The sequence below is a fragment of the Homalodisca vitripennis genome, chromosome X, assembly GCF_021130785.1.
Source record: "Homalodisca vitripennis isolate AUS2020 chromosome X, UT_GWSS_2.1, whole genome shotgun sequence".
In the NCBI taxonomy this organism is placed as follows: Eukaryota; Metazoa; Arthropoda; class Insecta; order Hemiptera; family Cicadellidae; genus Homalodisca; species Homalodisca vitripennis.
In genome coordinates, this window is record NC_060215.1 from 40,107,334 (window position 1) to 40,122,318 (window position 14,985).

Consider the following 14,985-nt stretch of genomic DNA (forward strand, 5'->3'; position numbering starts at 1 on the left):
ATAAAACGAAACCCCAGTGCATCAATGACCTTAGGGACAGAATAGTAGCAGAAATTTAAAAAAATCTTGTGTGGATCCATACAGCGTGCAGTTTGAATTTCTACAACAGACTTAGGGATTGTCCAATTGTCCTGTGACAGCAGTTTGAACATCTCATATAGGAACATAGGTTAGTAAGTTTTAGCCGTATTATTGCTTAACATAATTGTAATTACTAGTACTGTAACTACATTAAAAATGTTTAAACTGCCCACCAAAAAGACCATTTTGGGGAAAGGGTTCGCATTTGTTTCCTAGAGGGGTTTCCTGAGTTTAATTTTTCTATCTTTGTCTATTAATAGTTCAGCAGGATCCATCCAAGCTTTTAACTTAATTAATTTTAATGAGCTGCCATTTTGTTCTGGGTTGAGATAGAAAGCTCTAGTTTCTTCTGATTTTCTTCTTTTATCAAGGCCTTTCAAATGAGGTGTTACTTAATGCGTCTTTACATTTAAAAATTTTGAAACACCTCTCCAAAATGGAATTGGAGTGTATCCATACTTAACTCACATTGTACATTTAAATAACCAACAGTTATAATTATAGCCGGTAGGCCTACCGGCTTCATACATTACCGGCACACGTAGAAGACTGCAGGATCAAGTTTTGTTACTGCTGTCGTTACTATTAACTGTGTTATCAGCTGGACATTTAAAAATTTTGAGCTGCCCCCTCCCCCCAAAACCCATTTTGGGGAAATGGGCAAAGTTTTAACAGTAATTAAAAAGTTCACTTCTATTTCCTAGAAAGGTGTTATAGTTCCATCCCTCTATCTTTATCCATAAAAAACTAAACAGAGTGTAGCTATACTTTTAACTCACACTGTATGTTTTATTACATTACAAGCGTGTTAACAATTTTAGTACTGATTTATAACTGGGAAATAGTTTTAACTACTTCACACATGATAGTACCCTAAACTTTTCCGTTAAAAATATTTTTGTTAAGTACAATTTTGATGTTAACATTTAAAGACTCTTTCCTGTGTGGGAATCACCTGACTATCTGATAGGTTCATGACTCTGCTGTTTGCACCATAAATATAAAACCTGTACATTCAGCTTTGCACTGGACTCAAATGGCTACTGGCAATACAGATTGTAGTTTCTTATTGGATACACCAACAGTGAGTTTGCTAAATAATATCTATTACGTAGCTATACTTTCCTTGACTGAGGGTTACCAGATTTGTCAATGTGACCAACAGTGGGCAAGGCAAGGTTAGATTCTGGGTTACTCGATTAGTTTGCACTGTGATCTCATGAAGAATGACATGATGTAAAGCGCATCTATTGGTAGCCCATGAACCTCCCACCTCTAATTCTTATTTTGGAATAAGTACAGTCTATAAGAGTTATGATAGCTCCGGTGTTGAGATTCAGTATAAAAGTAATTTTTGTTGACCTGGAAAACATCTTAATGTGGAAAGTGGTAGCAAAACAGATAGAAAAAACTCTGAAAACTGTTAACAAACTGTTTATTGTTTGCAACAAGTAGATATACACATTCTATCACATGACTAACATTTCAAGTGCACCAAATTAATCAGTCGGTTATTCCATTTGGTTTTACTTGCAATCACATTGACGGACAATGGGTCTCTTGATTTGGAGTATCCTGATTGGAGAATTGTGTCTCAACACTTCAGAATCATAACTAAATGTACACTGATACATAAGCAACTAAATATAGAGGTCAACAATAAAATTAACAACTCTTGCAACCTATCTAAGTCACTGGCATGAAAAATACGACTGTCTTAATTTTTTAAACTCTTTAAATGTCGTACTAAAATATTGATCAAAACATAAAAAAAGATCATTGCTTGTTGCTTTTTAATTTTGTTAAATACAGCTATTCAGAACTGTATTTAAACTAAAAGTCAATAAGATTTCTCAAAATATGTTTTTACCTTTAGTTTAAAATATACAACATATAGTGGATTTAAATTTTAGTGAGATACTAACATTCTTAAATATGATGTTCATATAAGTGATTAAAATATTCTATGATAAACTGGTATTCTATGGGAAATGTATTCACGCTCTTATAGAATATGAGTACTACCAGCAACATAAATGAAATGATTGTATTGAATCAATATAAAATCGTAAGTGAATTTGATGTCTGTGTTTTCTATCAAATCTATCATACAGAACTTATTGGTGTATTTTAAAACTAACACTTAAGAAACAGTAATTTTAGCAATTATTACTATTTCAAAGCACTCTACAAATGTTAACTGTTTAAGTATGGACATTTTAAAAATTCATAAGGCCTTAAAATCGGACCATACCATTAATTTTAAATATTTTTTGAAAAAAACAATCAACAAACCAATTGTTATATCAACTCTTAGGCATACAAAATAAACATACAGTCAATTATGTAAATTTAAATAAATCATACTAAATATCACAAAATTGTAACTATTATATACTCCATCTCTAGCATTTTTCTCAACAAATCAGTATACTTTTTAAAATATATTGGCTTCTATTTTTTACAAGCTATACACATGGGTATTCTCTGAAATTTAATGTAATACTATGAAACCTATTAACTAAAATATAACTTTCCATTGTGAATGTACCATTACTAAATTATCAAGTTATAATGTATTTCTCTAAACTATGAAATCAAATGCTTAGAGAAACCTTTGTATAAATACAATTATTTTAATGAACTCGATTCTAATATACTTATATCATTTTGTAATAGCATAATTAACAAATCAATAATATAACAAATCTAAATTAAAATGATCGAGTTTACAATGTATTTATAATTATTTTTCTATATTAATGATTATATAAAAATAAAGGAACAAAATAAATGAAAATCATACAAATTATATTATTGCTGCAAGGATTTCATTGTATTTCTATCACAGAACTACCATAACAATATTCACATTAGTTTATATACACTTTACATTTTAATTATAAGATAGTTAGCAATAAACTGTACCATCATCTTAGTACCGAGTTGTATGCACAGATTCAAAAAACAATATTGATGATGCAACTTTAATGACAGTGGAAGTTTATCTATAAAAGAACACAATGAGCAACTTTATTGTTGGAATTTTCCAACCTGAAATAAAGAAATATGCATTACTTCTGCATAATAATGAAGATTTAAATTAATACGTATTTTACATTTTTATTGCACGTAAAGAGTATTTATGCACATTATATAACCCTCGAACTGCCGTGTGGGTGTGTGTGTATGTGTGTCATTGTCACTACCGTACCGGTACTTAAAGTCAGGTTCTGATATTTATGCAAATCTTTAGGAATTACTTACTTTTTACAGCACACATCCTGTTGCACACAGAAAATATAGTCGCCAGTTTGAGGATTAAAGCTCTAATTAGTAATTTAACTCCTGGTCCCTGCTATGTCTCCTTAAAACTTACTGTCCTTAAAAGTTTAACTTAAACATTCAATTGATTGTAGAGAAGTTTATTTTAAACTACTAACACCAAGATTTATTTATACGAGTATATCTTGTATATTTGGATATAAATAAAAACGATGTAGCCATTTCTCCTATACTTTTGTGGCTTATTTTCCTAGTGTGAAATTATAGAGAAGGAACATGCTGGTTTTATTGTAATTGTGATTTGGGTTGAGATCCTTGATGTAAGGTGTTAGTTTTACTTCAGAGCTGCACCCATATTTAGTTTTATTTCAGACCTGCACCCATATTTATTTAGGTACAAGGGACAATTGACTTTGTCTTTCAAATAAATAGTAGGCCCACCAACAGGTGATGGTATATTTGACACTGCAGTCTGAACCTATGACGTTGGGAGCCAACTCCACACATCAACCACCACAACTATAAACCAAACCTTGATAACCTGAACCTGAAGGAACAGGGAAAACATTTGAGTTTCCGAGGGTCAAAACCACCAACTTTGAATTATAGAGGGTCTACAGGTTACTGGACTCGAACATGCTAGGTAATGCATCACATTCACAAACGCGTTCAATAGCAAATCACAAAGTGTGGTACAGAACGCTGCAGTAAACAAGTGGTGAAGAATACATGACACTTCTGCAAGGCACAAGGCAATTGTTGGCCTTTTCACTAGTGCAGTTGCTGCACTTCAATTATTGAGTTGTCTCAACATATACTTCAAGTCTTAGGTGAATGGATTGGAACTTCACAGTTACTGCACTGTTCCAGATAATAGAATTTTGACTTCTATCAAGTAATTTTTTATCAAGTAATTATAACACAACACTTTAGTTTTAGAGGTGAAAATTAATAGCGGACTTATAAGAACTTGAAAAGAACGCTACTCATCAAGGATTTTGTATTGAGTCAATGAGGGTTAAGTTATCAAGGTTCAACTGTAAATACAATAAAATGTGATTTACACTGATACGGAGATCAGATGTGGTCATGAGGAGGACTTTTCAAACTTTACGTTCTGACATCTCTGAACAGAATAACTGGCTCCTTACAATTGATGGATGTTGGTTAATTTTAATAAGATAGATTTGCCTATTATGGGCAACAATATTTCAGCATATTCTTTCACCAAGTTTCTTGGTCTTTTTTAGACTCAAAACAAAGACTTTTCTTTCCACAGTGATTAGTTGGAAAAGCAAACAGATCCAATCTGCTTTTTTATTAAAATAATATTTAACTGTGTTTCTTTAGTCATTATAAACACAGAATATTCTTTTTGGTTTTCAAAACGTTATAACTATGGTTTAATTACATGAGGTAGCACAAACTTACAAAATTTTAATAGTATATGTATAACACAAAAGAGAGCATAAATAATTAAACACACAAAAACCACCCATGATACATTGTAAGTAATTACTCACATTAGCACAAATATTGACTGCCAAGTTTGTATATTTTTGAAACATATACATCAAGATTGATTTACAAATAATAGCCACTTCTGTAATGAAAGTGATACAGCTTTGCAACTTTGTCTTTACCCAGTTAACTCTACAAGTTACAACTCTGTAAGTGGGAATAGGTCCCACTAGATGTAAAAAACAATCTTTATAATATTGACAATGAAAGGAGTATTTTATAACTTTTTTCTTAACAAGTTAAACAAATATGTATTAACCATGCTTTTTATTTTAAAATTTAAAAGTTTTAAACAATCACACCAATTTTTGTAGTGAATGTTACAGAATGATTGAATAACTGAAATCTGAGGCATGACGTAGATTTCCTGGATTCCTAATTTATTAGTTTTATGTTACATAATAATAATTTTATTATTATTAAAGTACACTTACTAATGGACAATATGTATAAAAATGGGAAATAAATAGCTCGCCTTATCTTAATAAAACTTTGTTGAGTATTCAAAGCAGTAATGAGGGGAGTATTAACACATAGTTCAATTAATTTAGTTTTACGAGACCAAACTTTAAAACTATTGAGAAAAATTCTTTATTTAAATAGTACAACCTAAACCACTTATAACAAAAATATTGAGTTTTGAGAATCTAAATAATTCAATGTAAGTCTTGGTTATAAAAATAAAATAGATACAAAATTTACAAATAAATCCAAGTTCCAAAAATCACAATTATGTAACAGGCTAGATTTACAAACGAGAAAGAATTCCTGGAGTAGGTATATTCAAACCTACCTCAATAATATGCCAGAGACGATGAGAAGTCTAACTTCGAAAGTTCTTCAGCAAACAGTAAATTAGAGTTCAGGAAACAGAGTGAATGAGTCATGTTATGGTACAACTTTTTATCCAAGAAATGTTCAATATATGATAGACACAGAAATGATGTATTTAGAGCTGTTGTTTGAGGGTGTAGTGAAGATGGAAAAAGAGAGGCTCTACCTCTGAGGTTTCCTGTCTCAGGAAGCAGTCTTCCATATCTTTAGTTTTCACTTGAAATCAATTTGGAATTGTTACACAGGGTGGCAAATCCTATATACAGGGCCTGTTCCCTCCAGAAATATGTCAGATGGAGAGATGGTGAATACATCCTGGACATTTATATTGGGGTTATACTGGGTTCGAGTGAGAAGCTGTTGAGATCAAGGATGAGGAAAAATATTCTTAGCAGGTTGAATGAAGCTGAGACACTTGGACCTATAACAAACAGCAAAGGAAGTCTACAGGATTGAAGCCGCATAGGAGGGTAAGGATAAGGGAAACGGATCTGAGAAGGTTGGCTAATGAGAAGGATAATATTGTATCCAAGAGGGGCCTCTCAAACGTGTTTCAACATGAGGTACAGAATTCTATGGCCAACAGACCAAGAAAAGGTTAGGGTGTTGTCCAAGAGTAGTAGGTGAACAAGAAGGAGAAACAACAGTAGACCTTCTTTCCATGAATAAATGACTAGCTACAAAATGGTCATTGATCCAGAGACCTAAGGTAAGTTTCTCAGAGCGGAATTTTGAGATTTCAGGTTAATGGAAGATGTGAAGAGAGGAAGACATCTTTCACTACAACAGATCTTGGCAACCTACTTGTAGAAGAATATTCTAGCTGTTACTTGTGGTAATGAAATGAGATCCTAGCTGAGAGCAAAGGATCCTTCGCTGGAGCTTGTACACGATGTGAGCGGGTGTGACTGTGCGAGATTATAAGGATCATCTTAGGTCTACTAAAGCTCTTATCAGAATTAACAAGTTCCTTTACTGAAGGATGCAAATTTGTTCTTTGCCAGATGAAGAAAGAGGAATTTGGACTGTCAAAAAAGGACTGGAAGAGAATGAAGGATTACTACACTCTTCTGTTGACAAAATAGGATTGAAGGACTGGGCCTACAGGGTCCTCCCAAACCCAATTAAAATCCAAATTAACAGAACTATGTGCTACTTCCTATAACTAATTACTTGTAATCTCAACATTAGTACATGAAAAGATTAAAGGACATAAAGTGTTTAAAGGGTAAAGGTTATCACACATTGTTACAAATTTCATTTTCAATGATCTAAATGTAACCATATGATATAAATAATTTGAAAATGTCTTCCTTCTCTCAAAAATCACAAAATACCCACAGACCTAAACAGGATGAAAATTCAAAAATTATGGGACACAAGGTAATTTACAGAGAGAAAGTAGCACATATTGTCACACATTTGACTTTTCTTTTAATCATAACCGAGAAATAATCTAAAAAGTAAAAAAAAAAACGAAAATCTCAAAATGAATGGCTGTCATCTTACAAGACAGTCTATAAACTGTTGTTTGACAAAAAATTAAAATCTGGATTCAAAGCAATTCAACCTGTTAGGCCTGTAGGAAAAACAAAACAACTGTTCCATGTATGTATATAACAGATACCAATTGAAGTTTTTACATAACTATTAGAATGGTTTTAATTGCATAAAATTTTAGTAGAATTCGGATGGAGATTAACATACTCCAAACAACAGGCATTTTTGGAAATTTCAAAAGTTCATAATCGATATTATACTCATCTGGAGAGCCTAAGAGGGGTTCACTTAAAAGATTGTTGAACTCTGATCACTATTTTATTGTAAATAAAGATGTATTCCAGGTAAGGGAGAACTGCTAAATCACTATAAATATGTTGCAAGTGTGGATAGTTGTCTCATGTTTAGATCTGAAATTTGGGTTTAGAAAAATATGGGAATCACTCAATGATTTAAGCAACAATACTACATAGCACGTTATCTGTGGACGTGTAGGGTACTACAACATTATGTATGAGGGCAGAAGACAAACATCATACTAACGGATGTATAAAACAAGAAGAGAAAAAATGTCCTAAGGATATGAACGATGTGCATCACATTGCCACAAAGAGTTACAGAAAAAGCATGAATTAATGACTTTCACTATTAGACTCATTTATTAACTGAAGTAACTAACACAAAACTACCAGGATAAACATTTTTATGGAGACATATGGTAGTATCAGATACATATAAAGCACAAAATAAAAGAAAAGGGTGTGAAATTTTATGGTCGTAGCACCTTGAAAATGATAGATTTTATACCAAAAAAGGCACTGAGAGAAATTACCAACAAAAATGTAATAATATCAAATAATCAACAGCAATATTTTTACACTTCGCAGGAGCGAGTTGAAGCAGTAACAAGAGCTCAACTTAATGTTGTCTACATTTTTCTAGCTATTTACACTTAAATACATGGAGTTTGTATACGAACATTGAACACAACTCTTGAACAATACGTGTATGCTCTAAATTGAGTGTTCTCTTCCAGGAAAATAAATTTTTATTAACAATGACATTTGCAACTAATTAAAACTCATGTGAACTGTATCTCTTACCATAATTAATATTATGTTTAAACTATTAAAGAACATTTCTTTAACATCAAACTAATAACTGATGTACACCTCACTTCACTAAATAAAAACAAGATATTATAATTAAAGTAAAATGCTACATTGGTAAATCCTAAATGTGAATTCAATACAGATAAAATTAATTTTAAACTTTTAACAACTAAGAAAGTTAATGCAAAACGAAACACTTAAAGCTGCATGAGTTTAACAAACTTAAATCAATTGTGTTTATGTTTGAAGTAGTAAAGGAATAATATTGAATGTTAAATAAAATGAGTATTGAAATATGTTTCAATTAATAATTTTAAAATCACTTGTATGCCCACTAACACCAACATAAATATTCTATATAGGGCTATCTAGATTACATGTTACAATTTTCTAGGTCAATTTCTCAAAAAAAAGACATTCTTCTTTAAATATGTGTCCACAAATAATACCTTCTCAGCTAGAGCCGCCCAAAGTTCAGGAAAATTAAATTTTTTTGTTTTTTCCCATCCGCTATCCATTAAAAATCACTAGATTTAGGGATCTGCAGTAGTTTTTTATCCACTTTTTCATTTATAGTGGTACCTGATCCAGAGTTGGGGGATTTTTAAGCTCTGAGGCTTTACTGTGTGAGGAAGAATATTTTTGAAAGCTAAAACTTTACTTGATGACTTGCCAGGTAGGTATGAGTTTACTATAGCACAATTTACAGTGGTACTTCGTCCAGACTTGGGGATTTTAAGCTCTGACTGAGGCTTTATTGCTTAAGGAGGAATAGATACTGAAAGCTAAAACTTTACTTGATGACTTGCCACGTACTTGCTTGGATTAGTTAACTAATTGGCAATATCCTTTTTTTTCTCTTAATTTTGATCTCTTTTTAATGGATTCATTATTTTTTATAATTTCCCCTTCCCTCAAACTTGCACTGTGTAACCTTACTCCCCTAAACATTAGGATGCTCTAGCTTAGACTGGCAGTACATTTTCTTTTATAACACATAAGTTTACAACAATCATGGAAAAAATATCTTATATCTTGCTTGACCTGTACTACTTGGCCCAGAGATTTGTCTTACAAGTATTGAGACATATTTATGTCCAAGCATATATCACCATTAATATGGTAGTTTTATTATATTTCAATCTACCAGTGATAGCTTGTATTATGAGTTTACTGGTTCAGTGAAATTTCAAATGGCTCAACTAACATTTTTTGAAGCGATAAGTATGTATTATACAATAGTCAGAGTTTAATAAGTCAGTAATCCAAACAATTAAAAAATTGCAAATGGCATAAATATAAAGCAACAGTATTGCATATTTTGAAGCTTGTGGGACAGATGTTTAAAAAAACAGAAGTAAAAATTGAGCACAGATGAGACAATATGCTTGTTTTTGACCTACTTTGCAAGCCAAGTTAAGGCTAAAAGCTTCTATAATATAGGCCAATCACCATCACATTAATAAACAAATAACTAAAAACTTAAAGGTTACTTCCAAACTGCCAGAAATGACCAGGTAAGTGACTGCTTGTAAGGACAGGATCGCTCAGCAGTAACCTCTTAAAAAGGAAGCCATACGTTTTATTTGACATTGATTATCTAAGTGATATACCACTGTACCCACTAGACAACTATTTTACAAACGGTGATGTTAATATAAAAATAGTAAATTCACATTAAGTGATAACATATAACGGTCTCATATGGTTTTATAATACAATCATTAAATTATTTGATGGCATGTTATTAATTTTTTTTTAAGACACATTCAATCAGCGACTGATTTACAAGCTATCACTGTAGATTCCTTGCCTAACTTTTCCATCCAACCAACATAGCCTTTTTTTAATATTACAAAATATTTATTTTTAAATTCTTTATATGTTATGTTGTCTTCAAACAAGAATAAATTCTTGAATATCTTTCCTGGTGAATCAATTTACAACAACTTAACTATAGTGAATTGTTTATTTTAACCAGTTAATTAATGAAAATTAACCATAGCACTTAAATTAAACAGTTGGCTGTATATATTGGAAGGAAAAATTGTCTAAAATAGACAATGATCTTAATCTTGCGATATAAGTAAATTAAGGCTTATGAAAAAACCACACACTCAAAATTAGGCCTATAGGAAGTTTTTATTTAAGGACTAGAACATAGGCAATGACAGGAACAGACAGCCGTACTTCGTTCCTGGGTCTTTTATAACATATAACATTAAACAGTTCTTATACGGCCATGTCTGTTTTAGAATTATAATATCGTAACTCGATATTGACTAGACTAACACTGAACATACAAATGACTAATGTGACTATAACCATGTATTTAGCCCAGTTTTCAACATGCCTATATTTTTAATTATTTGTGAATCAAAAGTAAATTAGTGGTGCTTGTGCTGGTATATAATTTGAATAAATTTTGTCAATACTTGAAAAAGCTTGTTCAGTAGAAAAGCAACTCACTTTAACTGCTTTGTCAAAAATAAAACCTGACCAAAATCAGAATTTTTGGTATATCTTTGCCAAACAATGCATAGTTATCATGAGGAATGTATTATGGAATGTGATCTTAAAAATAACTGGAACTTTAATGCTTAATTTTGTCACTTAACTTTATATATATATGTGTGTGTGTGTGTGTGAGAGTGTGTATATATATATATATATATATATATGTTTTAAATATGGCCAAATCAATTATATTCTAGCTAGAAGCCTGTAATATTTGTAAAGATCTTTTGGAAGTTTCCAGAAACAGCCCATTATATTAAAACTAAACTAAAATAAAACTCCCAGAAAAGGAAACAGTTCACTGTTTTCTAATAGTTGAAAACCGAGCCAAAAACATGACAAAATAAATCTGATACTACATTTAGTAATGTACATAAAATAAATAAGTCTACACTACTTTGAGTGACCTTTCAGCCATATTGACTATATACTAAATTTACAAAACGACTAATCATACCGTCTAGCTAAGAGCGACTAAGCGTATATTTAGGAGCTAATTGCTTGCGTGCACTTCGCTCAACTAAAAGCACGAACCATAAATGATTAGAATCAAAATCCTCTCTGGTTGGAGAAAAAGAAACTACTGCCATCAAATGTCTTTGAGAAATACAGGGGATGGTAACAGCCTAAAGGCAAAAAAGTGATAAAGTGACCAATTTCCTCAAAAAATAACCAGGTTTTTAAAACAATAATAAATATAATCTTAAATCCATGTTTTACTTCATTTTTATTCATATAAAACTTAAAAAAATTTAATAAAATAACCCATTATACAATAAGTATAATAAAACAAAACTAATATGAATTCTTGTAAGTGTGTCTTGGATCAACAAAAGTAATGTAAAATAATTGATCAATGATGCAATAATATAAATTTAAAATAAAAGTTACACTCCAAAAAGGAAAAATACCTACCATCCCTGACACAGTCAGATACATTATCTATGAACCCAGAGACGATTTTTGGGAAGCAAAAACACAGTTATAAGAACACACATGGGAGCATTCTTAAATTTCATTCCAAATTTAACCAATGTTCTGAACATATCTGGACATAATGGATAGTTTCCTTTCACAAAAAAGGGAAAAAAATCTCAATGCTTTAATGTTTCATAAATTAATGATTTCAACTTAATTATTCATTCGTATTATTAAATATAACTTTAACAAAATCTACAATTTATGAGGTCTTGGCCACTGTTAACTCAGATGAGAAAATCGTAAGTACAAATAAGACTAGCTATTTACATATTTATGCTAGGATCACCTACACTGGACGGGGAAGAACTAGAAGGGGAGGGGAGAGGAGAATGTGGTGAGGTTGCTGGGGTAAGGACACCGAGTGAGGGAGGGGGAGGGGGAGAAATAGCTCTTGGAGATTTCTCCAAAGGCTTGGTTGCCACAACTAGGGTCTTCACTGGGAGACCAAGGCTGGCAATGTGTTTCAAGGTGAGTGCTCGAACAGGCTGTATCGTCGTCACCTGACTGCTAGGAATCTGCAGTACCTCGCCTGTCTGTGTTGTGATCGTTGTCATGTTGGCACCACTGTGGACTACTGCTGTGTGGTTTTTCAACCCAGAAGAGGTTTTGTAACTCTTACCACAGTGACACTTGAAGCCCTTCCTCACCCTAGAAAATACAACAGTAGTTTAGTAACTATCAAACTAACACAGAAATTATACACGAATGTTAACAACCGGATCATATGCAACCATAAAAGTATTTCATAAAACAAAGCCTAACGTTCCCCTATTTGTGATTAAGAAACATAATAAGATTACAGCTGACAGCACCTGTTAACAAGCCATCGATATAAGCTAACTGAATACTGACAGAGGCCAGTTGTTCCTGAGCCGTGCCAGCCAACTTTAAATGAATAATTTTTTTTTATTTATTCTTTATGTGGAGGATGCATAATTTAAATTTTAATATATAATTATGACAAATGAAATTTTATTCATAGTAACATTGAAACAAGGATCATATATTAGATCACAAAGGAAACATTTTCAACAGCATCTACTCGGAGGTAATTCTACACTGGAATAACCAAATTAACGTATGACTAAAGTTTAATGACAATTACACTGATAGGCGGCCATATTCTAACACATATAACAGCATCTTTAATTTTCAACCCAACCAAAATTATTAAAATTACATCGTTTTCCTTCCAGCTCAATTGGAAAAAGTAGGCCGATTTTCTGATGTATTCCATATTTCAAAACCTGCTGCTCGAGATACAAAAAAGTTTATAACAAAGGTTTAGGAAATATAAGCATTCCAGAAAAGTTATAGCTTTTTCTCTAGTTTCATAAGTAACGGAGCTGTGAATCATATGATAAAGCTATATCACAAGGCAAGTTATACGACATAGATATAGATATAAACATTTTGGATGGGAGTGGTTTTGGGCTCTGGGTGTCATATTCAGTAAAGTGATGCATAAATTTTTAGTAAGTGATACCCTGAGGGAGAATGCAATAAGCTGATTTCGTATAGAAAATCTACCTAAAACTAACAAAATGAAAATTGGAATGACCATTAAACTATTTTAATATTAAGGCTCACGATGCCAGTTACATGACTATTATCTAAGTTTTCCAGTTCAAACCAAAAAGAAGCTAACACAATAAAAATTTTGGGACGTTTCAGCCTCATTGTGGACAATGATCATCAGCTAACGATTGTTAACCCATTGGGGTAGATACATATGGTGGTTATGGTTATGGTTTGACTGGGACCAAATGTAGTCACACACTGGGTGCGTGGTCTGCATTTGATATTATACTATTCATTTTATTCGCTGTATTTTCACTAGATATCATTGGCATATGCTTTGCGAAGTCTTTAGATGCAACAACCAACCACATTCCATTTTCATGAGTAACGTAAACCTGATTTCTGTTGATTTTTATTGTCTGTTTAGCTTGTCATCAGCCAGCAGCTTAGATATTCACTGTATAGTCTTACAGTATGTTATAATGATGGATCATGAATATGATTCACACAATATAGCTATGTTGAGAGGGGTTGATTCAACGTGAATGTTCAGTTTAGCTCCAATTCACCTTCCTCTTAATGCAGCATCTGGAATCTGATGCTGTCACAGATTTGACTCCTGGAATCTAGTGTCATGTTCGTGTGGAGTTCCAAAACATAGTCTGTGACGAAGAAGCTCGAAATTAACTTTTTACATTGTTTCAACATCAGATACACCTAGAGTACAAAATATAATGTAATATAGGTGAAGAGGTATTCCCCTGTCTCATCAGGTGCACGAATGAATACACTAAGAAGTTTTAAACAAAATCTCTAAGTAGGGTGAAGCAACCGAGTTTTCTACACATATGTTCATAATTGTGAGATACAATTAAAAAAAGCAAGTTAGTATAAATATTTAGGATACATTTTATATGATATTAAATGGAAAGAAAATGTTGATTTCTTTATGTTTAAATTTAATATTTTATTTTATTTACAAATTTTGCCAATTAAGCTATGTTCTAATAGAGGGTGATTTAAAAATGGTGTATTACATATGTATTCAGTCACCCATGTTATTTTAAATTACTGCATGGGGAGGAGTAAATAAAGACAGTATTTCACGATCAGCCAATCAGCCAATTACAGAAAAAAAAGGTTGCTGCATCACCAGTGATGCTTACAAAAAGCCACCCCACCATCAAGCCAGGAATTCTTTTTTAATGCCATGTCGTCCTCCACAACCAAGCACAGTACTCAAAGGGCTGATATGCCATAGTATGGTCTTTCAGTTACATGATTTGTTGTAAATCACAGGTCAGATCGTCAAAAGCTGCCCTGCCAGTTGTAGCATGCCATCCTCCGTTAAAGTACCAAGCCAATTGGTTATCCCAACTCAACCAAGATAATAAAGCAAATTTACAGAGTATGTAAAATCATCCATGAAGAATTGGAAACGAACAAATAAGAGAATGGTTGTTGTTCACTTTGGATAGCTAAAAGCAACCTATCACTGTTTAACACGTGTTTACTGTACTTAGTATTTGCCTATCTAGGTATATTAAAACAGACAGGCTCCCACTGAAAATCGTCCAGTATTTCTTCCTTTATGTAATAACTGTATTATTATTGATGTTTCGCATAACCATTA

At 32.2% G+C, this 14,985-nt stretch overlaps 1 protein-coding gene across 1 annotated transcript in view; it reads right to left on the reverse strand.

The window, feature by feature from the left end:
* Positions 1–1,499: 1,499 nt before the first annotated feature.
* LOC124368947 (juxtaposed with another zinc finger protein 1) overlaps positions 1,500–14,985 on the reverse strand; it is a 38,848-nt gene continuing 25,362 nt past the window's right edge. The window contains exon 5 of the mRNA XM_046826514.1: positions 1,500–12,479. Within this exon, the coding sequence (XP_046682470.1) occupies positions 12,095–12,479 (385 nt within the window). The 3' untranslated portion in view covers positions 1,500–12,094. The remainder of the gene's footprint in view (positions 12,480–14,985) is intronic.